This window comes from Amphiprion ocellaris, chromosome 17 (genome assembly GCF_022539595.1).
Source record: "Amphiprion ocellaris isolate individual 3 ecotype Okinawa chromosome 17, ASM2253959v1, whole genome shotgun sequence".
Taxonomy (NCBI): Eukaryota; Metazoa; Chordata; class Actinopteri; family Pomacentridae; genus Amphiprion; species Amphiprion ocellaris.
In genome coordinates, this window is record NC_072782.1 from 27,014,623 (window position 1) to 27,042,527 (window position 27,905).

General features: G+C 38.6%; 1 protein-coding gene across 2 annotated transcripts in view; it reads right to left on the reverse strand.

Moving 5' to 3' along the window:
- Window positions 1-67: 67 nt before the first annotated feature.
- dpysl2b (dihydropyrimidinase like 2b) overlaps window positions 68-27,905 on the reverse strand; it is a 40,809-nt gene continuing 12,971 nt past the window's right edge. For both annotated transcript variants that reach the window (XM_035946499.2, XM_023266407.3), the window contains exons 2-14: window positions 24,028-24,116; window positions 22,116-22,300; window positions 20,032-20,196; window positions 19,055-19,116; window positions 16,865-16,945; window positions 16,526-16,594; window positions 14,226-14,346; window positions 13,948-14,104; window positions 13,724-13,865; window positions 12,227-12,397; window positions 7,323-7,502; window positions 6,826-6,991; window positions 68-3,839 (exon numbers count right to left, since the gene is read on the reverse strand). In XM_035946499.2, the coding sequence (XP_035802392.1) occupies window positions 3,748-3,839; window positions 6,826-6,991; window positions 7,323-7,502; window positions 12,227-12,397; window positions 13,724-13,865; window positions 13,948-14,104; window positions 14,226-14,346; window positions 16,526-16,594; window positions 16,865-16,945; window positions 19,055-19,116; window positions 20,032-20,196; window positions 22,116-22,300; window positions 24,028-24,116 (1,680 nt within the window). In that variant the 3' untranslated portion in view covers window positions 68-3,747. The remainder of the gene's footprint in view (window positions 3,840-6,825; window positions 6,992-7,322; window positions 7,503-12,226; window positions 12,398-13,723; window positions 13,866-13,947; window positions 14,105-14,225; window positions 14,347-16,525; window positions 16,595-16,864; window positions 16,946-19,054; window positions 19,117-20,031; window positions 20,197-22,115; window positions 22,301-24,027; window positions 24,117-27,905) is intronic.

The window sequence follows — 27,905 nt, forward strand, 5'->3', positions numbered from 1 at the left end:
TTTCCTTTTATCTCACGACTTGCAGGAAGCCTTTAACATCACACATGAAGGTCGAACACAAAAGAAACAGATCTGACTCCTTTTATTTCCTCTTTTTTTTGTTTAATTCTTCGAAGTCCTTGTTTGTTTCTTTTTCTTTTCTCTTTTTTCATTTTACATCACCATCCGTTGGGATCCGAAGTGAGCAAGCAGCATCCCAGACAAAAAAAAAACAAAAACCCCACAGCCACCAAAGACAAAATACCATCACACGGTTTCACTTTCACAAAGAAGAAGAGGGGTGAGGCGGGAGGTGAGGGTGAGGGGGGAGGCTTACAGAGGGGCGACGGACGGGGGTGGGGGGGTGTTTCAACAGCATCGGGAAGCTCCTCTCAGTCTGCAGCACGTTATACATATCACTCATATATCATTGGCATAATATGGCATAGAAAAAGCATCCAAGCTGACAGAGCGTTAAAGGAGTATAAGCGTGTTTTTTAGTGTCTGTGTGTGAACTGAGGAGGCATGGGACACGGCGAGGGGTTGCCAGGTCTGACAGCTGGCGTTTAACACCCCAGTAAGTTTGTTTCTGCTGTAGTCTGCAGTGCACTTTTTTTTTTAAAACTCCCACAGATTGTTTTCAGGAGCTGCGGGATTCTGGATCATGCAGAAATGTTGCAGCGCCGTAATAGAATAATTAAAAAAACCTGCCGTGTGAGTGTGTGTGCAGACAAAAGCTGTACTAATAGCACCGGGTCGGGGACGGGTTGCTAACGGCAACCTCGGATCTGACAAGCGTTGCCATGACAAACAAAAAAAGCAGAACCCCCGGGAGAGTGGAGGGGTCTGTCGCCACGGCAACGGACAGAAACAACCAAAAGGGCCCCGAGGCGGGAGGGAAGTACAGAGGGAGGGAGGAGAAGTAAACTGCTGCTGCCAAACTGTGTTAGTAGATTTCACCCTCTTCTACGCTGAGTGCAGGTTTAGTTTAGCAGCAATAATAAATGGAAGAATGAAAAAAAAATATAAAAACAGCAACAGGATTGAGATGATGAAGGAATAAATAAACAGGAAACTTCAGTGAGTGAACTGCAGTGCAGGCAAACGGTGAAATTCCCCACTCCTGACTGACAGAAAAAAAATCCTGGTTGTGTGTTGTGTAAAGAGATCCCCCCATTCATATCTCGTGCCATCTTCGAATGCTTCGGAGACGTGCATTTGTTACATCTCCCCCCTTCTCCACGGCGTCTGGGATTCTTTAAATAGATATACCATTCGTAACGCTGACAGACTTCACCTTCTACAGGCTTCTGGTTACCTCAGAGGGGGAAGCAGCTTGAAAGTATGAGGCTGGGAAGCAGTTTGTGTGTGCATCTAATGATACAGAATGCCACCATAAATCCCACCTTTTCAGAATTTGTTGTCATAAACGTGATGATTCCACTTTATATTTACGGCAGCCTGATGTGCTTTTATCAGCTGTAATATACTCCAATTTATGCAATATACATAGAGGCATTGCAATAATTAAGATTTTTACCTGCTCTAATCTCTAAAAAGTTTGCACTGTTTACTCTATATATTCTGCTTACTTTCTAATTTGTGGTTGATTGCATGGCATGCTGCATTTTCTTTACCAAAACAAGCTAAGATTCACTAATAAGGTGGTCATTTTGGCAGATTTTTGCATTTTTTTTTTTGCTAGTTTTCTGATCTAGAATACTAAAATGCCTATTAGTAGTGCTGTTATTATCATAATAGGTGGTGGGTGTGCACTATAATTATTTACATTCTTAATAATTCATCCACAATCAGTATATTAGGAACACTTTTAAATGTAATGCTGTCTAGTACATGAACATGACTAACTGCTATCACCCAAGAGTAAAACATAAAGTTGAATTATCACCTTTTTGACGATGAAAAGAGCAGAATTTATGTTAGATTTCAAAGTGGTCTGGAAATGTAGGTATGTATACATGTGAGGGGCCAGCTGCATAAAAAAGACTAACTTTGAAGCCAACTTTATTTGGGGAAAAAGTGGTGTTAATGGATTATTATTCTAAGAATTAGAATGACCATCTACTTTTACATAACTGGCTCCTGGTTGTGTCCATAGTCACTGGGGAAGAACGATGGTAACTGGTGGCCAAGACCTTGAAGGAAATCGGCTCGTTTTGGCTTAATGGATTGTGCAACAAAAAAAGAAAAGAAAAGAAAGAAACAAGAGCGTCCACAACCGTAAGCATTGAGCCTGCTGTGCGTGTCCCATCCCTCGCACATCAACACTGCACACTAGTCAGAAGTACATTAGCTCATGTCTACTTTCAAGCGTAAAATCAATAGTGCTCAGCCCTTAGGCACCTAGTTACAGAATGACACTAAAAAGCAGTTTGACAACAAGTTTAAAAACTCTAAAACATTAGAACATTTCAAGATATCGAGCATTTTTCGTCTTTACAGAGGGGCTCTATCGGCAGGATAGGCCCTACGAAAGCGCAAAATCTGGCACCTTTGAATCGGTTAATCCTGGCTATTTTACATTTTTCTTTTTTCTGGTGTTTTTCTTTTTTTTATATCTTACATCCTTCACTTACCTCGAACAAAAAACAACAAAACATAATCAAACTATCAGTACAACTTCTGTGGGTTCAGGCACGTAAAGAGTAGAAAGGAAAAGAGGGATTGTGATGAGTAGAAAACAGTCACATTTAGGAGGAGAAGGAGGAGAAAAACATTCTGTACGTAAATGCACTGGTCGGTGATGGACGGACGCTCTCGGCGTTGCAAAATCTGGACCTTTTTGTGATTCACAGGAATGCAAAGAAAGCGGAAAATGTGTAGCTGCATCGTGGATAGCGCCTTCCCCACGCTTCTCTAAGAGGACGGCGTTAAGAGACAGTAAGGCAAGGAAAGGCTGAAGTGACACTACAACTTTCTTTTTCCTCTCTTCCTCTTATTCTACCACTTAACGGAGATCTTAAGCTCTATTTTCTACCTGCCAAAGCTCCTTCTTGACTCTCCAGCCGACACACAATGAATGTACCTTCACGAAGCTGCAACTGTGTTCAATTTCTCAAACCTTAAGGCCGTCCTCGTGGCAAATAATCGATTAAATATCGATGGTAGCGGTGTGTGGCAGATCCACCAGAGAGAGAAGCAACATAATAGAAATCAAAGATCAGCTTGAAGGAAATATTAAATCGTTTGGCTTATTTGACAGAATGAACAAAACAGGAGAATCATACTAGTTTGGTACCCATACTCCATATTAACAGCTCCCGAAATGCAAAAAGAAAGAATGGAGAATACAAAAGACATCCTGCATGTACTTGATCTTCTTTTCTTAACTGTATTGATTCACTTGACCCCTCAGTGAAAACAACAGCAAAGCAAAACACCCAAAGGATACATGGCAGGGAGAAAGTACAGTATAAAAAAAAAACTAAATAATGCCGTCAAAAGTGCTCAAATAAGGAGTGTTACTTTTTTTTGTTTGTTTTTGCTTTTTTTTTTGTCATCATATGAGGCAGACCTTTTTGTTGTTGTTGTTTCTAACCGTGTCCTCTAGGATCAGGTTTTCGGGGAAAGTGGGTGAAAAACAGCGAAGGAGGACGTGAAAGATGGAGGCTGACGGACGACCCGGTCAGGCGCTGTGACGGGGTTCGGCTCCCCAGGTTTCTTCGGTTTCTTGATCCCTGCAGCTCCCGTCGGCCGTCCATCCATCCGCAGATCTCCATCTCCTCCTCAGCGGCCGAGGACGGAGCTCTAACCCAGGCTGGTGATGTTGGCCCGGCCGCCTGGAGGCGCCACGATGCGCTGGGTGTTCCGGCGAGGAACGTTGTCGTCAATCTGAGCACCTTTGTGGTCAAACGGAAAAAAAGTTGGCTCATTGAGGTTGCCTTTAAACACTGAGAACACCTGACATTACAGGTTTAAAGGGTAAGGTCATCGGTCTTTGTCATATCAGAAAGTGGCAGAGAGAATATCTGCAATTTAGTTTTGAAGTCTGAATACTGTTGCTGCAAATATTTCAAGTGTAACATGATAATGAAGCAAAAAAAAAAACATGGAAAGTACTACTGCTGCATAGATCTGGACTTAAATTAGTCTCATTCTTGCAAAAAAAAGTTCTTCTTCCATTGACATTTTTAAGAAAAATCTCCAGATATGAATGTTTTCAAATGGCTTAGTGGTCCTATTTTTGAGCATTTTATATTCATCTAATCTTAAATTTGAAAATTTTATCTGAAATATGGAAAGTACGACACGTATATTGGTTGAGACTTTGCTGTAGCAGCTCCAAGATTTTAAATTAGCCTTACTCTCGCTATGGAAGTTCTTCTGATTTTGAAAGATTTCAAGATATGAATGTTTTCAATGACTTACTGATCCCAAATTTTATCTTAAATATGGAACGTACTACTCCTGTATCGATCAAGGTTTGCTCTTGCAGATCCAGAGCTTTAATTTTAGCCTTCCTCTTGCAAAAAAGTTCTTACATTGACATTGAAAGAAAAATCTCAAGATGCACACCTTTAAGAAAACCCCCAGAATGTACATGTTTTCAGTGGCCTAATGCTCTTTTCTTTTTTTTAGCATTTTATAATTATTTTAATCTTGGAAATTTTTATCTTAACTATGGAAAGCACTACTACTGTACCGTTCGAGACTTTGCTCTAGCAGCTCCAAAGCTTTAAGTTAGCCTTCCTCTTGCAAAAAAAAGGTCTTCTTACATTGACAATTTTCAAGAAAAATCTCAAGATGTACATGTTTTAAATGGCTTAATGTCCTATTTTTGAGCATTTTATATTTCTTGAATCTTAAACTTGAATGGTCCTAATTTTTAGTGTTTTATATTTTGCACTTGTTTTTCCTGCTGCCTGGCTGTTATCATGTACAGCACTTTGGTCAACACAGTTTGTTTTAAATGTGCTACATGATCGAAACACTCTGTGGTCTTGGAATGAGATCATAATGTTTTAATCATGTCTAAAAACTTTTTTAATGAACGTTTGGAGTTTAATTCTCAAACTATAGGGCATCTGTATATTGCCAGAAAACACTCAAAGGGTTATTATTGCAGAAGTTTCCCTACATTTCTTTAAATAAGTGAGTCTGTCAAATCCCCACCAGCTCTGTTCACACTGTTCAACTGGCAAAATAACAACAAAGTTCACTACACAGATTACCTTGCAAGCAGTACAGCTCACTCAGCTAACTTCCCTGGCAATGTAATCCTCCTTAAACAGCATTCTTTTCATGCTGCACCTCATTTCATTGTTAAATCCCTGACTGAGCTGGTGAAATAGTCCCTAATATTTGCATGAAGTTGGCTGCATAACACGGGAGCAGTAAGGAGGAAAGATAAAAGTATGCAGCTTTCACTGGGATGAATAGTCATCTGGTTAATGTGTCTGTGGTTATTCAGCTGAACTCTGTGTGAACTTTGCATGATTTTCATGCTACTGTGTCATGAAAGAAGACAGTTGTTTGTAGGAATCTGCTTAAATGGACTGAATCTGGTGCAAAATTTGACAAACGAAAAAAAATTCATGAATGCCAGTCTGGTATGAAATTTAAAGATGATGAATTCTAGCCTGCAGGCATTAAAGAGCCCATATGATACACAATCACAGGCTTATTAATTTATTTTTTATACACTACAAGAATATGCTTACATGCTTTATAGTTCCAAAAAACACATTATTTTTCTCATACTGGACGTTGCTGTACCAACTTTCCTCATGTTTTAGCCCCCGTCTCTTTAAAGCCAGTCTGCTCTGACTGGTCAGCTGCTATAACAAAAGCAAGGAAATGTACAAACTGGATACATATATAACCCTACATCTATAAATATTGGGATGTAGCTCTGAGGAAGCTGCTCTTTCTTTGCTTAAAAGCGTAGCAAACTAGCCGCTATGCAGGAATCATGCAAATATGCTGCGTGGTGACATCAATATGTAACAAAAGCAAAATCTGGACTACAAATGAGGCATTTCAGTCATGTAAGAAGCTGTGGTTTTTCACTTTGTAAGTTTGGAGACATTTTACATGCACAAAAAAGCTGTAACACACTAAAAGAAAGGACACAAATAGAATAATATGGCTCTTTAAGAAGCTGCACAATAGTAATGAATCAAAAATTAAGATATTTTCTATTTACAAGATGCAGTGCAGCTTCTGCCTGTTGACATGTTCTGCTACAATTTATTTAAGTACATTTTATTTTTGAAAAATCAGCATTTTTCACAAACCCTAATCAATTCCTTTTAATGTCTCTGAGCTTTTACTGTGAAAGTGAAGCATGCTTCACAGAATCCTGTTGACTTCCTTAAAATACCACTATGATGACGTAAAAACCGTAAAAGATATCAAAACACACATTTAAATGAATAACATCCAAAGCCATGTGACTGGTTTAAGCTTTGAATGAAGTTTCTAGTGTAAAATGTGTTAGAGCCACATGGTTCCAAAGATGGCTGAGTTACGGCAGTTGCCTGACCGACTTACCATTCATTTTAATGGGGATATTTAACACAGTTTTTCACGAATTTTGCAAAAACTGCACGATGAATCGCTACCAAATGTCACAGCACACCATTCCCAATTAAGCTGCACGTTTCATATATAATTCGTAAAGGTTTCTCTGGGATGTGGGATGAGTTACACTCCAAAAATAGTGGCGGAAGAATCTATAAGAATAGTAATGAGTGTGCTTAAGTGCTTCTGCATTGGCAGACTTAATGAGATTGTTTGACTCTGGAGAAAAACTACAACATCAAGTAAATAAAAAGAGCAGAAACAACAAAACCCTGGTTATGGACCGGTGTTTGTAAGACTGACCAGATAGGCTGAATCCAGACTGGTGCAGGTTGCGGACCGGCTGGTTGGGCTGCTTGGCAGGTGAAGTTTTAGCCGAGGAGGCAGGAGTCATGGTTTTAGGGGTGACCGAAACCTCACAGACTGGACCATCGTACAGTCCCCTGGGAACACCCCTCAGCTCAGCCAGCTGCATTGTGGGAAAAAAGACGTAAAGACGGTGAAAGAAAAACAAGGAAATATTGCATCACTGAAGAAGGAGGTGGGCGCTTTTTGGCTAAGAAGCTGGATTGTCCTTGAAGTTTTCTGCAAAACAATCATCAATCATTATTAAAACTGAGTGCGGGGAGCAACTTGTAAGTCAAACTGATTTGTGGCCTTTCAGCACTGAAACCTGACCTTTAACAGCCTGGAAATTGGACAGAGTGTACAACAATGTTTGTATTACGATAACAACTGGCTGCCTAATAGAGAATCAATACCAATATCAGCTACAAACACTAAAGAAATGATCATGTTACCCTGCTGCGAGCCTTTATCCTCTTGTAGACGTAGTCAGGGAAAGGTTTGCGGGCCACATAGCGTCCTGAGCCCTCGGTGGCGTGAAGGTTTCCCTCTTCCAGGACAATCTTCCCCTGACTGATGACCACCAGAGGACCACCACGAACCTCTGTGCCTTCAAAGATGTTGTACTCCACAGTCTGGAAGGTAAACATATTGAAGACAATGGAATAAAGGGGATATTTGTGTTTTGTCATGATCCCACACACAAGGAGTCTACTCATAATGATACAAAAAAGTGGTTAAATTAAGTTGCCATGGGACACTTACCAGAAAATGGAGGATAATAATCAGGATTCATGTATTACCCATTGTTTGTACTGTTTATCCTGGATATATACTGCATGTACTTCATAGCATTAATACTGTTTACAGTGTTTTCTACTGTTTATACTGTTTGTACCACTATTCATCCATCCTTGTACATTGAGATTATCTACCTTATATTGTATCCACAGCTATATACATCAATATACTTAGTGTTCATACCACTGTTCATGGAGTTTATACTGCAACATACTGTATATAATGTTTGGAATTCTGCTAAGATGTTGAACTGCATTCATTCACTCATTGTCTTAGTACTTCTCCTCTGTGCAATGACAATAAAGTTTAATCTAATAAATTCCTACATATTGCATAAATGGAGGAATTTAAAATGTATTTTCGAGCTAATATAGATTGAGGTGTAGAGTTATGGGTAAAATATGGAGAATTATTGCCTCTGTTGTTTGTAGGTTCATAGAGCAGATTTACTTGTGGTGTCTACAGTTTCTAAAAGCAGAATGTGAGACTAAGCCTCCAGCGATCAGGCTGGTTCCAGGAGGCAAACGCCCTCCCTACTTTTAAGATTACAGTCGAAGCGGTCTCAGGTGAACTTGAACCATCCCTTAGTTATGCTGCTATATGCTCAGATTGCTGGCGGACTTCCCATCATGCACTACTCTCCTCTCTTTGACTGTATTTATATGTCACCGTTACTTATCTTAAACATTTGTGTCATGTCTCTGATCTGCAGTCAGTGACCTCACTGATCTCCCAAGTGTTTATTGTTCTCTTGTGTACTGCTTGTCTGTTCTCCATCTCTTATCCTGCTATCTCCACCCTTACCCCACCCAGCTGAGGCAGGTAGTTACCCTAGCTGAGCCTGGTTTGGTCTGAGGTTTATTGGTTCCTTTCCATTGTCGTCAAGGGGTTGCTCAAAGGGAATCTAAAGGATACTTCAGATTTGTTGTTTTTTCTGATTAAAACTTGTATAGACTTACACTACTGAGTGCTTTGAGATGACATATATTGTGAATTGGCGCTGTATAATTGCAGTGAATTGTCTCTACCCTCTCCCCAACTAGTCAAGTCAGACGTCTGGCTTCTCTGAACCTGGTTCTGCTGGAATTTTCTTTGTGTTAAAATTTAACTATTTGTTTCCTACTGTCACCAGAAAGAGCTATTCAAAGAGAATTATTGGATTTGTAGGGTTTCTCGCTATTATATTATATTATATTATATTATATTATATTATATTATATTATATTATATTATATTATATTATATTATATTATATTATATTATATTATATTATATTATATTATATTACATATAAGGTCTTAACCTTATAAGAAATGACCTTAGATGACTTAAAATGTTGCTATGTACGTACAACTGAGCTAATTTTTTTTTGTTGTTTTGTTTGTTTTTTGTTTTTTTTTTTTTTTTACAAACAACGGACTTCCAAGGCTTTAGCCCTTTGGCATATTTGACTTGTGCAGACTGTTTAAAACTTATTTTATTTAATTGGTTTTATTAATGATTATGGCTGTTGCTGTCTCACACAAAAAAACACAGACTTCACTGATTTCTTGCATCACTGTGATATAATTAAACCCATTTTGTAGTAAAAAATGTCTTTGTAAACCTATGGTCATAACCAAATGTATACAAGTAATGATAAATCTTAAGTACATCAAATATTTCATGATTTTCAAAGAGTTCTGCTTATCCTAAAAAAGGAAAACATGTAAACTTCTATTTTATTATTCCATGGCATAGTGCTGAGGTGTGTAATCTTTAAAAATACATCTATCCGGTGATTTTTACTTTCTGCTTTTTGATTTGAAGTTGTCGTTTGATAGCCGACAGCTGTGTTCTTAAGATGTTTTATTCCGTCTGCTTGTACCTCCTAACGCCGGTGCCAGCATGTTAAATCACAACAGAACTACCTTCAAAGCAGAGATACGGTGATTCATCTTCTCCAGCGGATTTTCCCCTATCATTAGGATGATGTAACCTCCTGTAGCACATGTTGTATGCCCCCCTTTAGGTCAGATTTGTGAAAAATCTCAGAAAAAAATGCTTTCAGAGATGGAGAAACATGTGATGTCGCTATGTAAAATTGCCAGAATGTGTGGATTAAAGTGCACTTGTTGAAAGAAGCTTAGCTGATTTAACTCGCGCAGTTTTCAAAGTGTTCCCTTCGGCCTAATGCTGATAAAGAAAGCAAAGCTAATCGTTCAAATGGGGGCAAATGATGGCATCAGGAGCCAAAACAAGAAGTAGCTGGTTTGTTTGTATGTGGACAGGGAGGGTTTGGAGGTTGCTGTGTGACCAGTTTGGAAGCCTTCTGACTGCTTTCTCCTAAAAGCTACCGGAGCTGAGCTGAGGTCATGGCAATCTGGCAGGAGCCTGAAATGAGATCACTAGTTGTATGACACACACTCCAAATGAGCAGTTTCTCCCATGAACGTCGGTCCGTCATTTTTCTGACCAAGCGGAATAAAAAAAGGAAACCGAAGAACATGACTGGGATCGAGCGAACGGATTCCAAGAACGGCGACGGCCTCTCTGACAAACACATGCAGACACACTGCGATCGGCCTGCTAACAATCAGAACCAATGTGTTCCAGTTCTCTGGCAGATTCTGAGGATGACATCACTCCCTTGACAGCGTGTGAGGCCTCCACCCTGTTCAGCAGTCAGACGGCCACAAAACCATCCAGTCCAACAGAAAAGTGGACCAACGGACCAGTTTCTCTGTCTGTCGTCATGCCCAATACACTGAATTATTCGTAATGCTTTGTTTAAAAAGGCACCAAACAAGGACATTTTCTGTTCTTGAGAGGTTATGAGGTTACTCCACCAATTCTAAATAGGACATACAAAAATGACATCTGTAACAAGCTGTGAAATTTGCTTTAATAGATTAGACTGGACGCCATGAGATAGTTCTTCATAGGGAAGCGTAAGGTTATAAAATGAGCGGCACCGAGCGCATTTTACTGTTTGGAGAAGAATGCTTGGCTCTTCTGAGTATATTTCCCAAAATGCCAAACTATCCGTTAAGCCGTTAACAAGATGTCTGCTGCTCATTTTTCACCAAGGACCCAAAGGACTGTATGATAATTTAAGGCAGCATGACAAAACCGTGGAAGAAACAGAGATAAAACTAGAACACTTCTGAAGAAATTTAGAGTTTGACTGCAGCTTTTGCCGATAAAGCACACCAAACCATTATACGATGCTGATGGAGGTAGTCATGTTTGGAGTTCATGTTTATTAGTCCAGTTGCTATGGCGATTCCCGACTTTTTCAGAGAGCAGTGCAGATGTTCAGATAAAGAATTAGCCCCTCAAACAAACGGTCACAACTTAAAAACTATAAATCGTGTCGAAAAAATCCTTTCACTGTGTGCAGCGCAGTGTTGTTTTAAACAAGCTTATGCATTTTTATGCCTGTATTGTGTATTATACACATTTAGCGGCAGGTTAGAGATACCTTCCCTATCTGATTTCACACTAAACTGTAGAGATCAGATATAATGGAGGTCAATGAGAGGTTAGGTCAGCGCACTCTCAGCTCTGGGGTGATTTATGAAACAACTGCAAGTCCAACAGCAATGAGACTCACACTGGGTGAAAAAGGACAAAGATACCTACATTCTCATGTATAAATTCTTCCTGTAGAGTAGAAATTGTGAGAAGGGGATGAGGATAGTTGCATTTCTTTTCTTTTTTTAAAATTCTGGGCAAAATTTAGAGTGGGTGGCGTCACACGTGACATTGTCCACTCTAACTTCAGAATTTTGCAAAAATTCTGAAAACTTAAACTGTAAATGCAAAGAAACCATCTAAGATATCAAAACACGGATTTAGAAGGACATTATTCAAAGCGTTGTGACCCGTTTAAACTTCGAATGAAGTTTCTAGTGTAAAATATACTGGAGTGACAGGGTTCCAACGATGGCTGGGTTTCTGCAGTTGTCCCGCGGTCAACATTCATTTTGATGGGGATTTTTAACACAGTTTTTAACCAAATTCGAAAAATCGTACAATGAATCGCTAACAAAAGACAAAGCACACCATTCCTGATGAAACTGTATGTCTTGATTTATAATTTGTGTGGGTTTCCTTAAAGCTGTGGGATGAGTTAGGTGCCAAAAATCATGTCAGAAGAATCTATAAGAATAAGCCCATGGAGTAACAATAAGTGAACTTTAATGCATTAGCATTAACTCAGGAAAGGATGATATTTAAACTAAATCTACCAGTTTACTACTAGTAGTAGTAGTACTAGTCTTAATAGAGTTTTTCAATGGAGAACAGCCAAAAATACAGCCATACCCTACTGACCACATGTACCAGTTATTGTGTGGTGCCTTGATAATGCTTGTATCAATCAGCTTAAAATAAAACTGAACAAAGAGAAATTAGTTATAATTAGTAAAATACTGTATTTACATCCTATTTCACACCATACTTTTCTGTGTTTTGTTGTTTGTGACCAAGTGGCCGTAGTGCCGCTACATAGCAAGAAGCTTTAACCGTATCAAGGTGTTTGCACATTAGTTGTGTATGTTTGAGAAGATCATACCGAGTTGTGGCTCTTGGCCGAGATAATCTTGGTCAGGTCTGGGTCCCAAAGCACCAGATCGGCGTCCGACCCCACAGCGATGCGACCCTTTCTGGGGTACAAGTTGAAGATCTTGGCGGCGTTGGTGCTGGTCACTGCCACAAACTGGTTTTCGTCCATTTTACCCGTCACCTGAAATTAACGTAGAGCTGAGAGTGAGCAAAGTACAGGATTCGCTGTCCTCTTTTCACTCAGTCCTATTGCAATCGTTCATTTTCTTGCATGTTTAATCAGCCATTCTTGTATGTCATTCACAAGTATCTGCTTTACTGTTAAATGATTTTGCCTGTGTGATGCACTTTTTCCACTTTCCTTGTTTTTGTATAAGCCTGGACAATATGAGGCAAACTTGCAATGTGTAATAGTACTGTTCAATACTGTGGTGATAATATGACAAATTCTGAAGTGTATTAGCTACAAAATTCATGTGTCTTTCTACTTTGATAGGCACACTGCTAACTTGATCAACCCAAACACTGAGTAGCCGATGTCCACTTAATAAAGATATGCAATAAATGTTTTTGATGAACAAACTGTGCATAAATACCCAACCAGTTAAACTAAACTACTACAACTAAACATTTACTCAAAATGTACATTACAATCATAAGAGATTAAAGTTGAATTTCCACTGCTGCTCTCTTTCAAATATTTATTGAACAAAAGCGTCTTTTGATATTTTCCTTGACTGCTAGCTGGAGTTTCGTCTGACTGGCCAAACGTTGCCATGCTGAGTGTGAATGCACGTTTGCAATGTTTGCAATGTTTATTGCACATGTTCATATCGCAAAATACATGCAATTTATCGCTCAGCACTAGTACTGTGTTTTGTGCATTTATACTGTGCTATGCGTTCTCTTCGTTGCTGTATTTGTGCATTTTTGCAACAAATGACATTTACTTTATTTATTACGTTTTGTATATTAGCTATATCTATCTTAGAACAACAAATAAAATCTGAAAAATGTCTGAAGAAAGTCCCTGCTAAACCTTTTGTAACGTTTTAGACTTTTTATTTTGATAGTGTAGTGCGCTTAGACACTTTTACTTTGAAAAGCCCACATACATGAACTTCCCTTCCTTAGCCTTGTTACAATCTTGTTCCATTTTTAGAAGTTTAAGCCAACAGATATGGATAGATATACAATTTGTATGGGTTTTCTCAAAGCTGCAGGACAAGTTAAAGCCACCTAGTTGCTTGTGGGCCATTCAATCTAGTTTCCACCACATGAAAAATAATGAAGAGAAGATGCCACCTTTCAGATGAAGACTTACAGCTACAGTCCTGTAATGAAGTTTTCCATTTCGGATGACAAATAGGTGTAAATTCCATAACGGGATGGTAACAGGTACCCATCAATCAATCAGTTTTGGGTTGGGGGATAGTAAAATACTGCATAAATAAGACTATTTGAATGTGTCTATTGTCAGAAGTAGATGGAGAATAAATAAACCTACCACACACTTGTCCCAGATGATGGACATCCTCTCCTCAGTGCCGTTGACGCCTTCCGGGATCAAACTGAAGTCGTCTTTGCCAACGGCACGCTGTGCAGTGTTGAAGGGACAGTGTGCACTTCCTGTCACCTGCAGGTCGCCACTGTGGAGGAAGTTAAAGAGTTAAAAAAAGAAGACAGAACATGAAGTATTCTGCTGTCTGAACGTCTGGATCGTCGTCTCACCAGGACAGCAGGGAGTTGAGATAGTCTGGTGTGGTCGGGTCGGGGCTCAGGGGAGGGGAGGTGACGTAGGCGGCGGCTTTGGCCCAGTTCTTGCTCCAATAGTGTGAACCGTCTGTTCCCAGACTGGCAGTGATCGGTTCTCCGTAGACCACAGTACCTGAAAGCGAGACACCATTGAAACATCAGGTTAGATGTTTTTGCTACTAAATGCACATCGTAGGTCTGCTGCAACTGCCTCAACAACAGTAAAAGAGAGATGTTGTGTCTCAGCTCCTCACCTTTCTTCCTGGCCTGAGCGATGACATCAGCGGCGCTCTTGCTCATCACCTTGGTGACGTACAGAGGACAGTTGGTCTGATTGGCTACAGTCACTGAGCGGTTTACGGCCTCCGCCTCCACCTGGAGAACAAACAAGGGTTCTTTAAGACACGGAGCTGATAAAAGTGGAGAAGAAACAGCAGTCTGAGCATTTTTCTTCTTCCCTCCTCACTGAGAAGACCTGATTTATTTCCATTCCCATCATTCTTCTGTTTAACAGCATTATCTCCAGTGTTCTTAGCACGTTAGCTTATAGGCTAATGGCCTCTCAGACTTTGTTGAAAATTATAGAAGAGATTAAGATAAAGACAAAGAGTCACTAATTGCATAAAATAAGATTGAACCTTCTGAACCCCAAAACAAACTGGCAGGTTCAAAAGTCATGTTATCCCTTTAAAAAATCAGCAGGAAAACACCATTTGTCAGAGAAAATTTTAAAGACAGGAAGAATTGTCAATGTTCTGACAGTCCTTGAACAAATCCTGTGTAACACATGGTTACGTTTGGAAAAAGAACCAAATCTAAGCTTAAAATTGTGAGATTTCATTGGAATCACTTTATTCTACACATCTTATTTAGAAATTCAACAAAAATAAACTGTTTGCATCAGATTCTGTAAAAAGCCAAACCACAAAAAAGAATCCATGACTGACTTAGCTGTAACCAATGGTCACATGACAATAAGTCAAAGAGTATTCAGGTTAACTGCAGGCAGTGTTTCCATAAAGCTGGTGAGAGTGAGGCATGGAAACAAATTAGAGAGATGAAGAGGAAAACAAAACATCAATAAAATAAGTGTCATAGCTCAAAAGTGGAATACAGACAGGCAAGCTGTGAGAAATTTGTTAGAAGATACATTCAGCATGGTGAAATAAATTTCTAGAATTGATGTGAAGAATTGTTTACTTTTCCAGAGCTTGTAAAAATGTAAACAGGTAAATTTCTATGCCTTGTGGTGCAATTATGGTCTTACTGTCTTCATAGATGTGCAGGACTTAAATTGCAATGAAAAATAAATCCACAGAGAGCAAAAAATGTGGCAGGATCAAAAAAAAAGAGGTTTAAGCGAAGTGAAATAAAGTAAAGTTAATCCTAAACTGAATAGTTTGACATTTTGGTCAACATGTACTTTTGTTTTTTAGAATTAGATGAGAAGATTGACAGCCCTCACATCTGTATGCTAAATATAGCAGAAAAACCCACTACACTGTACCATTTTTACACTTAGTTTTTCTGTCTAGTTTAACCAAACACACTCAAATGTATCAAAAAGTGCAGGCAGGATGATTTTTATTATATTTTAATCGAGCTAAGTTAGCAGTTTTCCTCTGTTTCTACTCTTTTAGATCAGCTAAGACTACCTGCTAATGTGTAGCTTCATATTTAACTGACAGAAATCAGCTGTGGCAATGTTCTCATTCACTCTTGGCAATAAAGAGTGTATTTTATAAAGCATTAAACTATTCCTTTAAGTGTGTTGCTGCTTTTATTTGTTTACTTTGAGTCTTTTCTCCATCATAGCAACAAAAAAATAAGGTAAAACACTTAGAAGGAGACTTGTTGAAATGGCAAAATGTTCCAAGAAGAAAGAACACTGTGGATTCTCCAACTGTTTTATAATTCCTTTTGGATCGCATCGCCTTTTTGGCATATTTTGTCCCTTTTTCTGTCTCTTTTGCCCGAGGGTGTTCATAACTTTTCAAAGAAATCATTAAAAATAACACCACAGATTACAATCAAGATTTAGATTAACATGAGCAGGAAGAGCTTTTGCCACGGCTGCGTTCTTTCTGTCTTCCCCCTCGGGCTGCGATAAATCGCTATTTCACCTTCCCTTAGGAATTAGATAATAATTACAAGGAGAAGAAGGAACAATTCAAGAAGAAAAAGAACTTTTTAAAGCTATTTTGCCATCATTCTTAGAGCAGCTGTCCTCATTCTGTAATTTGCATCTTGTGTAACAGCAGTGATTTATGTCGGAAGGATGTGTTCTCATCTATAATGAGTCAAGGGCAGGAATATTTGCAAAAGTCATGCAGGAGGTGAGCGTTAAGAGGATGTTATTTGCAAGCATCCAGATTTAAATGTTGAGCAATTTGACCTTGACAGCTGTGAAGGCTGGAAAAGGTCACATAATCTCGCTATAGAGCAGCAACTTCTGCATAAACAGCTTGAAAATGAGGCAATTTTGCCCCAAAATCAAAGCAACATTTCACCAAATATTCAGATTTGCATCCCCAGTGCTGAGTTTCTGCCTCACCTCCTCAGGACGGCTCAGCACATGTCCTTCGGGTCCGGTGATTCCCTGCTCCAGGATCCTACGCTGCTCCTAAAAACACACAAACACCGTGGGAAAGTGTTAACTCGTGTGCAGGTGCGTGCATGTTTCTCATGAAGTAAGCGTGGCCGAGCCCTCTGAGAACGTTCCTCCTCATCTGTTCTTCATTAGGAGCCGAACATTTTATCGTGACGGTGGAGGAGATGATGAGTCACACCTTGAGACACTCAGAGCTCAGTGCTTTATATTCCGCTTAATGCCGTTTTTGAGTGCAAAGTGTGGCAGAAAATCACATCTGCTCATCTGATGGAAGAGTCGTACCTCGGCTACGATGTCCCCGTTCTCGGCATGAACCTGGGCGATGGCTCCGAGGTCGCGGATCACACTGAAGACCTCGTATACCTGCAGCAAAAATGAAGACACAGTCAGGGTTTTTTCTTTAATGCAGATTTAAATTTAGCGTTTATGTCTGATGACTCAGCTTAGGTGTGAAAAAACAAGCTGAAGGCCGCTTTTTCTTCCTTTTCTGGCATGTTGTGTATGAAAACCTGTGCTTGCATTTAGATGTTTGAATGAATCCTTGACTATTTGAGGCGAAGAAAGGCTTAAATTTGGCTGAGACTGCAGACAGACATCAGCGTCAGGGTCTGGCTGTTTTGTGTAAAAGCATGTATGATGCATTTCTGGAGGAAGACTGGTTTCTTTCATCTTTCTTTCTATGAATATCTACCTAAATGCTAAACCTGTCTTGGGTCTAAAATGTAAGAAAGACACAAATTTCATATGTCTGTGAGCTTTTGCAGACATTCGTGATCTCCAGACGATGTATCCAAATGCAACTTCTTGCCCGTTTTTTTCCTCTTAAACCATGAACAAGTTAAAATTTGTGGATTAGAGTGAAATATTTAAATATATTCTGTTAAGTCAAAGCTTAATTTTTCATTATTACTTTTGAATTCTGTTTCTGTAAAGAAGCTTAAAACCTCTGCTTTGGTCAAGAAACACAAAAATATTCAATGTATAATCATAAAACAGAGAAAAATGGCAAATAATCACACATACGAAGCTGGTGTCAGAGAAAGTTCAGCTTTTTCCTTTAAAAAAATATTTTAAAGACCATTAATTAGCAAAATTGCTCCAAAAATATCTTTCATTTGGCTCATTAACTATTATAAATCAACGAATTTAGTGCAGCAAACGTGCTGTTTTTCCAGAGCTGCTTAATGGAATCTCTATTCACACCGAAGGCCAAATAAAAGTTGATAATCTCAATACTTGTGTGGTCTGAAGCAACGCGGACGCTAATTTTCACACACTTTGGGAGTCTCCCACATTCGGATTGTTTGTGCAGCGTGGTGAGTTTGCAGACAGAAGGGAAGGCGATGGATGTGTTGAGTGAGTCATCATCTCCACTCCGCCAAACATGCAACAATAAAGAGCCATCAGAGTCTGACAGGAGATGATAAACTGCCAGGATTCCTCACGCAGGTGCAAAGATCATCACAGATCCGTTTCAAGAAGAGCTTTCAGGGGAGATTAATTCATTTCGACCGTGAGTCAGAGAGAGAAGGTGCACGGAGATGTGGCTTTCGTTACTCGCTCAGTCGCCCAAAAGAAACAAACATGCAATCAGTGTGAGTCGAAGCCTCGCCAAGAAAAACAGACTCTCACTGTAACTCACACTGCAGGAGCCAAAATTACGCATCAGATATGATTTTTAGGATGTTATAATGTCAGACTTACTGTTTTAATGTCACTGTGCTGCCAGAAAAAGCTGATAAATACATCATTTGCGCTTGTTTTCTTGTCCCATAGTAGTGTTTCTGGCATATTTGACATATTACTGATGATTAAACTAAAAGCAGTTGGTGCAGATTGGTTGCTGGTGCAGCAGCAATTGTCGTGTTAAAGGATTAATTCCCGGTTTAATCCGATTTAGTGCAGGAGAAGCTGCAGCACAACAGTATCACTTAGCAGTTTGCAGCAAAATACAGACTGCAAAAGTTAAAATATGCTAAACTTCACTCAGTTTTCACCTAAATGTGTCTTTATTTGATGATACGCACACTTTATCTTCTGCAATGTGGTGAGGAAATACACTATTTGCAATTCTAAAGCCTTCACTGTTTCACATAAATACACAGATTTAAATGACAAGAAGAAGAAGACGAATAAATAAAACAATAAGTAGACAAAGAAGTAGTAGAAGAGGGAGGAGGAGAAGTAGAGGGAAAAGAAGTAGAAGATGAAGAAGAGGAAGAGGAAGAAGGAGCGGGGGAAGAAGGAGATGATGATGAAGAAGAAAGAGAAGAAGTAGAAGTAGAAAAAGATGAAGGAGGAGAAGTAGGAGACAAAGAAGACAAAAAAGCAGGAGAAAAAGAAGAAAAGAAGGAGAAGAAGGAGATGATGAAGTAGAAGAAGAAAAAGATGATGATGATGATGAAGTAAAAGAAGAAAAAGAAGAAGATGATGATGTAGCAGAAGAAAAAAATGAAGAAGAAGAAGGCTCACCTGAGAGTCAGTAAGCTGGAAAATGTCCTTATAAGCCAGGTAGACCAGGAAGGAGTTGACACCTGAGGAGCACAAGATGGAAACATTAAAACTGCAATAAAAACAGAGGTTCAAAACAGAAAAAAAAACCTGAAGTCATTGATCAACTTGATTCTGAAGTTCTGTGAAAATGTGCCAAGAAAAACTGTAAAATATAATGTTTTCCAGAAGCTGAAGGAGGTGTGATTATTTAAAAACCTAAAAACCTCTTCTACTACATCAAATTTTGAATTAGGACAGCAACAGAGAAGCTTCCTGTCTTTCTGAACAAATATGCAAATTTGTGTATAAAAGTTCATTAAAACAAGGCTGTATTGAAGAATCTGATGCCTTGTTTATGGGGTGTCGTGAACATTTCAGCCTCTAGAGGCCGCTGGTGGGTTTTACTGTCTCCTTTCTTTATTCCTTTGCTGTTTCATGCAAAAAGTTTAAATTAAACTTTAATTCTAATATGTTTTGGGGATGCTTCAATCTAAAACTTTATTGTCATTCAAGCTGTACACATCAGTGCACATTCAGACGAAATTACATTACATTGTAAATAAGACTATATACCCTCCTATAAAACAAAGAGGTGTTGAGATTAAAACGTCTTAAAATAACTACAGCAACAAATATAAATATATTAAAAAGTATAAACAAATAGTGCTGTGTGTTGAATTTGCATATATTTATAGTAAACCTTTTCAAAAAACTGTCACTGGCAGACCAAAATGAACAAAGCTGCTTTTAGAAACTTGGAATATTTGATCCTTTTGAAAAAGAAATGTATACTTTTAGGCAAATTTTGCTGTTTTAACAGAGATAACGGACAGACGATCTTTAAAAAGAAATGTACATTTGTTAGGCAAGTTTTGCCGTTTGTTGGCGTTTGTAAATTGTTCTTCCCTTATATGAAGCCATGCAAAGCTAATCAAGTTAATCGAGTGCGACTTTACCGTGATCCTTCACCAGCGTCTCCATCTCCTCCTGGATTCCTTTGTGCCACTCGGTGATGTCGACGTGCAGCGAGTAGTCGCAGCAGGACTTGCTGTCGGCCCATTCACGCCACTGCTCGAAGGCCGAGATGAGGCTGATGCCGGGTTCAGGAATCACGTGGTCGACTGGATGCGCAAAAACACACAAACACACGATGAAACAGTAACACAAACCCTGCTGTTGGATATTGTCTGTTCTCCATCTAGTGATGTTGCGTCTAGACAGTTTTAACTCACACCTGGGAACCAAATGTTACCAAACGTGTCTCCAGTGGCCTCTTATGGAGCAAACCGATCTTTAAAAATGTCCACATATGTGACTTACGTGTAACACAAACCAGCATCTGCTCGCAGTTTCTGCAACAGAGTTTTCAAAGACAGTGTCTTGTGATGGAAAGCTTCGCATTACACACTGCGAATAACAATTTAATTACATCATCAAATTAATCTGTCAGCTGCTTCTGCAGAAAAATAATCAGTTATTTACTTGGTAAACTCTCAAAACAACAGCCTCTATGTGAACTTAGGTGGCCTGTTTTCACGCTCAGAGAGGTTTCCGATCCATTTTTTAAGGCTGATCCACGTTGAAGTTGGCGTGTAATCTAATTAATTGTAGAAAATGTGTCTCCAGCAGCCACATTACAGACTGTCTGACCCTGGGTGGGTCTGCAGTCAGTCAGTCCGGCAGCGTTGAGGCCGAGGCGACAACAGCTTGCAGGGAGAGTTTGTTGTTTTGCTGCCAGGGAGAGGACGGTGAAGCTGCTGAGTCAGTACAGGGAGGGCCGCTGTGACATTTAGACATGAGGTTTTCATTTAGCTCTGTGTTCTTTATACACTACAACACCTTTTTAACACTTCACCATCCTGTACTCGCTTAAAATAACATAATAATGACATTAAACCAATGTTCGGCCAGGATTTAGTGGTATATAGTAGTATATTTGCTATAAGATAGGAAAATAACATTTTTAAAATTCAATTTTGAAATTTTGGTAATCAGGACCCACTTCTCGCACGAATTAGGTCAAGAATATGGCAAAACATAAACAGAATATGAATAAAAAGTAGCAAAAAAACAGCAACAAAATCCTCATTAACAGATCTCAAGTGAACATATTTTATTCCTGATGTAAATATTTAGCATTTTTAAGCATTTTTTTAGCTATACAAACCAAGTGCCTCTCTGTTTGAAAAGGCACACCCACTAAAGATATGAAATAAATTATTTCTAATCTGCTTTACTTGAACACATTGTGCATGAATACCCAACCAATTAAACGAACATTATTTTAAATCACACATTATACCTATAAGTAAAGTTTAATCTCCACTGCTGCTCCCTTTAAAATATTTATTTCAACAGAGCATCTCTTGATATTCTACTTGCTTCACCAGTTGATCTGAGGCTCGCTGACTGCTAGCTGGAGTTTTTCTTATTTCACTGCATTTCAGGCAGTCTTTTGTGTTTATTTTGTCTGTTTATATTGCAATAAACATGCAATTCGTTGCTCTAGTTTTGTGTTTGGTGCATTTGTACTTTTCTGTGCTTGCTTTTTGCTGCTGTATTTGTGCATTTTTGCAACAAATGTGATTTTCTTTATTTATTAGGTTTTGCATATTATCCATCTGGCTTAGAACAAATAAAAATAGACCTTCTATACTTAAGATTCTTTACAGCCACCAGGTCACACTTTAGACTGTATTTATGGATTTAAAGGAGAAACAAACCCTTTTGACGTCTAAAAGGATTAAAAACTGGACTGAGATTTATGGAATCCAAAACAGAAAAACAAAACTAAGAAGCCTAAAATCTATAAACAGGCTGTAATAAACTGTGTTCATGTGTCCAAAGAGACACTTAATCCACTTCCTGACTCCAGTATTTAGCACCTTGTGGCTCCGAGCAGATGGACTCCTTCAGATTTTGGCTCCACCATGAGCAGATCTGGCAGCTGTCCTGCTCTCATTAAGAATTTTTCAATTAAAGCCGGTCAGTGAATGATGTGACGCCACAGTTCCACCACATCTTCCTCTGAATGACTCACTGATCATGGTGGTTCCTCCGGCCAGAGCAGCTTTGGTTCCCTGGTAGAAGTCGTCGGCAGCCGTCATGCCTCGGTCGGGCATCTGGAAACGCGTGTGGACGTCGATGCCACCCGGCATCAACATGCCACCGTGAGCATCGATGGTTTTCACCCCACCGGGAACGATGAGGTTTTCACCAATTTGTCTGAGAACAGAAAAAAAAAGCACACAAACACCAACAGATTATGCCTCCGACTTTCATAAATATTAATTTTACGACAGTAATACTAACTACAACTAAATATTTTATTGATTTCTACCTTTTTCCTGTGTTTTCCATAACTTAGTCTTCACTTCAAACCACTGACCTCTGCCACTGTGACTATAAAGCAGCAACAAAATGTTATTATTTTTTAATAATGCTTAACATGTAAAGTTTTGCTGTCCTGTTTTAACACCCATATGTTTTGACATCAGTGGTTATCTGTCTTAATTAGTTTTTCTCTTTTGCTCTCTTGTCATATTGCACCAATAATAAAATAATGCTAATAATAAAAAAAATTATTATATTTTTCTTTCAGCAGTTTTACAGCTATTTTAACTATTGGGGGTCTTTGAAAACAATATAGGCAGGTACACAGATGCATTATATATTAAGTTAAACACACAAAACTTATTTAATTTGTATTTGTGATCCCTTAACGCAATTAAAAATTACTCCCTATTTCATATCAGGGTATTTCTACATCTTTAATTAAATTATCAAAATACGTAATTATTTATAACGCCATGAAAAGTAAATCTTTACATGAAAGTATCCAAATGTGACTTTAAAAGATGCAGTAGGTAGAAATCTGCGAAATGCAACAAAAAATACGGCAAAATTAGAAACTTTCCTCTCTTTTCAAAGTCACTTGAACCAGACAGGCACGTGTAAAAAATAATCAAACTAAAAGTCAACATTCATTTGTGCCCTCAGATGGAATTCACACCCCAAATATCTGCATAAAACTCCTCTAATGACCTGTGATTGGCTAAATCAAAAAACTCCAATCATGGACTAAATTGTCAAAAGCCTGACATTGGAGCCAATCGAAGGTAGAAAACTCTAGTTTCCTCTTTTACTATTTGAATTACAAAATGCAGGCAGGTTAGTTAGGAACTTTAGGCCAATGATGCCACAAAATCTTGCCTATTCCAGCTTTAATTACAGCGACAATTAATGTGACACAAGAGGAATGTTCATGGTTTCTATATTTAAAGTTTGTGAGTTTATAGAACAGTTGAAATGTGAAGCAGAGGAGGAGTTTTTGAAAAAAAAATGTGATAAACAAATGCATGACCAGCATTAAATTGAATGACATGTTGGCCTAGTAGTGTAGAGCTAATGTAGGGTTGTATTTTTTTTTCTTCTGTGGTGGAAGTCGGTGCATATTATGTTGAGATTCAGTGTGGATTTTTGCATTTGGACAAAAACGAAGACACACCTTAAGGTCTCTCTAGCAGATAGAGAGAAGACAGAAAGTCCTTAAAGTGCTCAGAAAACAGTGGAACTCTACATTTCCAAAGAAACTGAGCAAAATCTACTCACACAAGAGTTAATGAAAAGCAAAATGGGTCTTAAAGTGAGGGTCCTGCTCCATTTTTTGTCTCTTCTGCTGATAAACCACAATCATTTTCTTCTCAAATAGACTGTGTATTATATGGCTCTGTAGCAGAATATTAAACATGCTGCTTGATAGAGTGTTTTCTGTTTGCATATACCGTCACTATAGAGAAACGTCTGTATTTCCAATGTTTATTTTTAATTTTTTCCTGTGTTTATGTTGCACTAATGACACAGAGGTCACACAGATGCTTCTCTGTCGGCTTGTCAACAGAACAAAAGCGAGTTTTTAACAAAGGGCTTTCAGGAAAACCCACTAAACTCACTTGATGACTCCGTCCTCCATGTAGATGTCAGCGCAGAACGACTGGTCATCGTTCACAATCTTGGCTCCTTTGATGAGGAGACGGTCACTCTGCAAAAATTTAAAAAAAAAAACAATAAAGATGATTAGTCGGTGAACATTTAAAACATTAACCGTTAAAGCTGCAACAGAGCTGGATTTGCTCGCTCATGAGGGCGAGTATTTGGCTCGATTGGACGAAGGATTAAGGGCATCGGATGAAAGATGTTGTGGGAAACGTCACATAAAGGAGGCGGATTGGCACTTTGGATCTGCCAAATTTGCACGGCAGCCTCTGCTTGGCCTTTTCGGGGCTGATAAGGAACACATGGCTGCTTAGCGTCTTTCAACTGATGCTGGCTTAATTCTTCTGCATAAACACTGAGGACGCAGTGTGGATGGAGGCGATGACAGAGGACTGAGAGCTGTGATGTTTGGACCATGAGGATGGAATTACAGAAGAGACGGATATTAAAAATGTGATGCAGAAAGGGAAAGAATGAATCTTTAACCCTCCTGGTATGTTCGTTTCTCAGGAACAGCAATATGTTTAACTATCCAAAAGTGTCAGAAACCAAAAAAATCCCCAATAAACAGTGTTTACATCTTCATTACTAACTCCATTATAAACCATTTCAATCAACATTTAGTGCAGTGGTGTTCTTTATCTCTCACAGATCAGGGTTCAATGAGGATAACTCACTTACTTTTCATAATAAAAGCATGTTAAAACTTTTTAATGAATATTGGAAAGACCTACATATAAAATACAATAGTTTTATGTGACATTTTGAAATTTATTCTTTTTATCAATTGATAAATTAACATGAGACACGTCTTCTATTCAGGTTCAAAGTGGCCCACCGACTTTCAATCAAGACAAATGAGTCATAAGGATTTGTTTTGAAAGCAAACTTTATGTAGATATTCCATTAAAAATCAGACGTTTCCAGCTAGAATAGTCATTTATTACATTAACAATGTCAAAGCTATATTTCATATTAATTTGTGTGCGCTTGTGAGTCTCAAGTGACATGTCATAGTAAACACTGTGCACTTTTTGGGGGGATTTTTTTTTTTTTTTACTTTAAAATGGGTCATGTTTGACCCGCAACATAACAGGAGGGTTAAACCAAACAAGAAGTTGTTCTAAAGTGAGCATGTTTCTCAGCAGACACAGACATTGTGGATCACTTCAGCTCAGCTTGAACAACAGAATCAGTGGAAGCGTTCAGTAGTGGGACAATAAAGACAAGCACCCGCCTCCAAACCCACCAGACCCAAGAGCGAACCAATCAGAGCTCGCTGCCGTGTAAATCAATCATCCATGCTGCCGCCGTGCCACTTGTTTCTGTAAGGGGGGAGTCTGCCACCTCCACTCGTCCCTCCCTCCCTCCCTCCCTCCCTCCCTCCCTCGAGTCACCCCGGGGGCCTCCAGAAAGGGAGTGGCAGCTCTGGTCACAAGGACTCCCAGCATCCCCCGGCTAACAAAGGCTGCTCTGTTCTGTGCCGGTCGGCCAGCAGCTCCGGCCCCGAACACAACTGCTGCAGGCCCCGCCCTGCACACACACAACCCAGCTCCTCCAAATGTCACCTCACGCCTCCACATTTACTCTCACTTCTGAGATATATTACAGAAATCAGAGCGTTTTGCACCACACATGCAGAAAAAGCAAGTCTTGGAGCAGGTGGAACATGATGGGAACTCTGCTACACACATAAAGTACATGCTTTATCCACTTTAGATGCTACCGTTTTTGTTTTCTGGTTTAAATCATCAATTAATTGTCATTTATTAAACAAAAATGTCTAAATTTCTTTGGTTCCAGCTACTAAAAATGTTATGATTTGCTACTTTACTCTGTTTTATGATTGCAAATTCAACATCTTTTAGCTTTGGACAGTTGATCAGAAAATAAGAAGCAATTTTATAGTTACAATGTGGTTTTTATTCCTATTCTTCGCTATTTATCAAAGAAATAATTTTAAAGGAACACTGCATCAATTTATCTTTGCACTTTTAAAACATCATCAAATATATTATTATTATCATTATTATTTTTTATTGCTCTACAGTATTTAGACTTTTTAATACTCTATATTAATAATAACATAATTTTTATTGCTCTACTGTATTTTGTTTTTTAATAATCTATATTATAATAAAATAATTCTAATTATTATTTTTATTGCTCTACTTAAGCTAGAATTTTTAATATGATGCACTGACAATAAAATTAATATAATTATTAATTTATTGCTCTACTGTCATTTGAATTTTTAATACTTTCTATTAATTTAAAACTAATTATATACTTTTTGTTGCTCTACTTTTGACTTTTTAATGCTCTCTATTAATAATGAAATTATTTTACTTATTGTTATTGCTTGACTGTGGTTTTAAATTGTAATATTCTCTATTAATAATAAAATTACTATAATTATTGTTTGTATTGCTCTACTGTATTTTTTCCTTTTTAGTAATTTGCACTACTAATAAAAATATTATAATTATTTTTATTGCTCTGCTGCATTTTGAACTTTTTATACTCTCTATTAATAATAAAATAATTATAGTTATTATTTTTATTGCTGTACTGTTGGTTGTTTTTAATAGTCTCTATTAATGTAAAATACTAGCACAATTTTGCACCTTATTCTTGATTTTGCATATCATTTTGTGTCATATTTTCCTTACTTTTCTTAAAAGTAAGATGTGTAAGCTCCCTGATATCTTGAATTTGACATTTTATGGTGCATTTTTCAATTTATTAGTTGTTTAATTAACTATATGTTTTGCACTTTATTATGCATTTTGTATCTTAAGGTATTTTTCTATTATATTTGTATTATATTCTATATTTTTCTATTGTGGTGTCTGTCTGTCTATCGTCCTTTATAATCCAAAACATTCTTTCTATATAACTTGACATCTACATTACCCACAATGCATTTCAATGTGTGTTATATTAATATATCAGTGACACTTTCAGCCATTGATCTCAAGTAGCAATGACGCTGTACAGGATAAAGTTTACTTCTTTCTAACTCCACATCATCATATGTTTTTCCTTTTCAAACGTCTGCTGCATCTCTGAATGACATGACGTTCATCAGGTCCCTCTGGGGCCACAAAAAGGCCTAAAACGACCTTTTTCCATGTGCAGAAGCCATCTAAAGACCAGCGTTAATGCGTAAAATCAGCAGAGTTCCTGTCTGATGTTTGGAGCCTCAAGCTGGGGATGCGTTCAAGTGATGTGGATAAATGCAGAAAGGCTATTTTCAACCACATTTTCAAATATCTGCCTATGAAACAGCCTTCTTTTACATGTACAGGAACAGTCACAGCCGGACCTGCACTCCTTTTTAACACAGAGACTTCTACACTTCAGCTGACAGCAGCAACTTTGGGAAATGCATCCCATGTGAAAGGTGTGGCGACGGTCCGACAGTGCTGATGGAACTAATGCAGATGGATCCCGTGGTGATGTTCGATCCGTGTGCAGCAGACTGTTCTGGTTGAGCGGCTGGCTTCGCTCCAGCCCAACGACAGCTTTGAAATACGCCATTGCATCATGTGCCTCATCATGACTGTCATTATCATATTACCGTCTGGAGAAGACGCTGCAGCTCGCGAGTCGACGCCCGTTTTTCATTACGTCTCCGCAGCAAACAGTCGGCCTCAGTAAAGTAGGGCTGATCCTGAGGTTTTCCTCATGATGTGACACACGACATGTACAGTGAAATCAGGTCATTCTTTCAGAGCTTGCAGGGGTTGGAGAGAGTGTGTGATTGTACTGGATCTGTGCCAACCATGACAGTGACCTTTCCTTCATGGGAACCTCACAAACAGGATGTGGA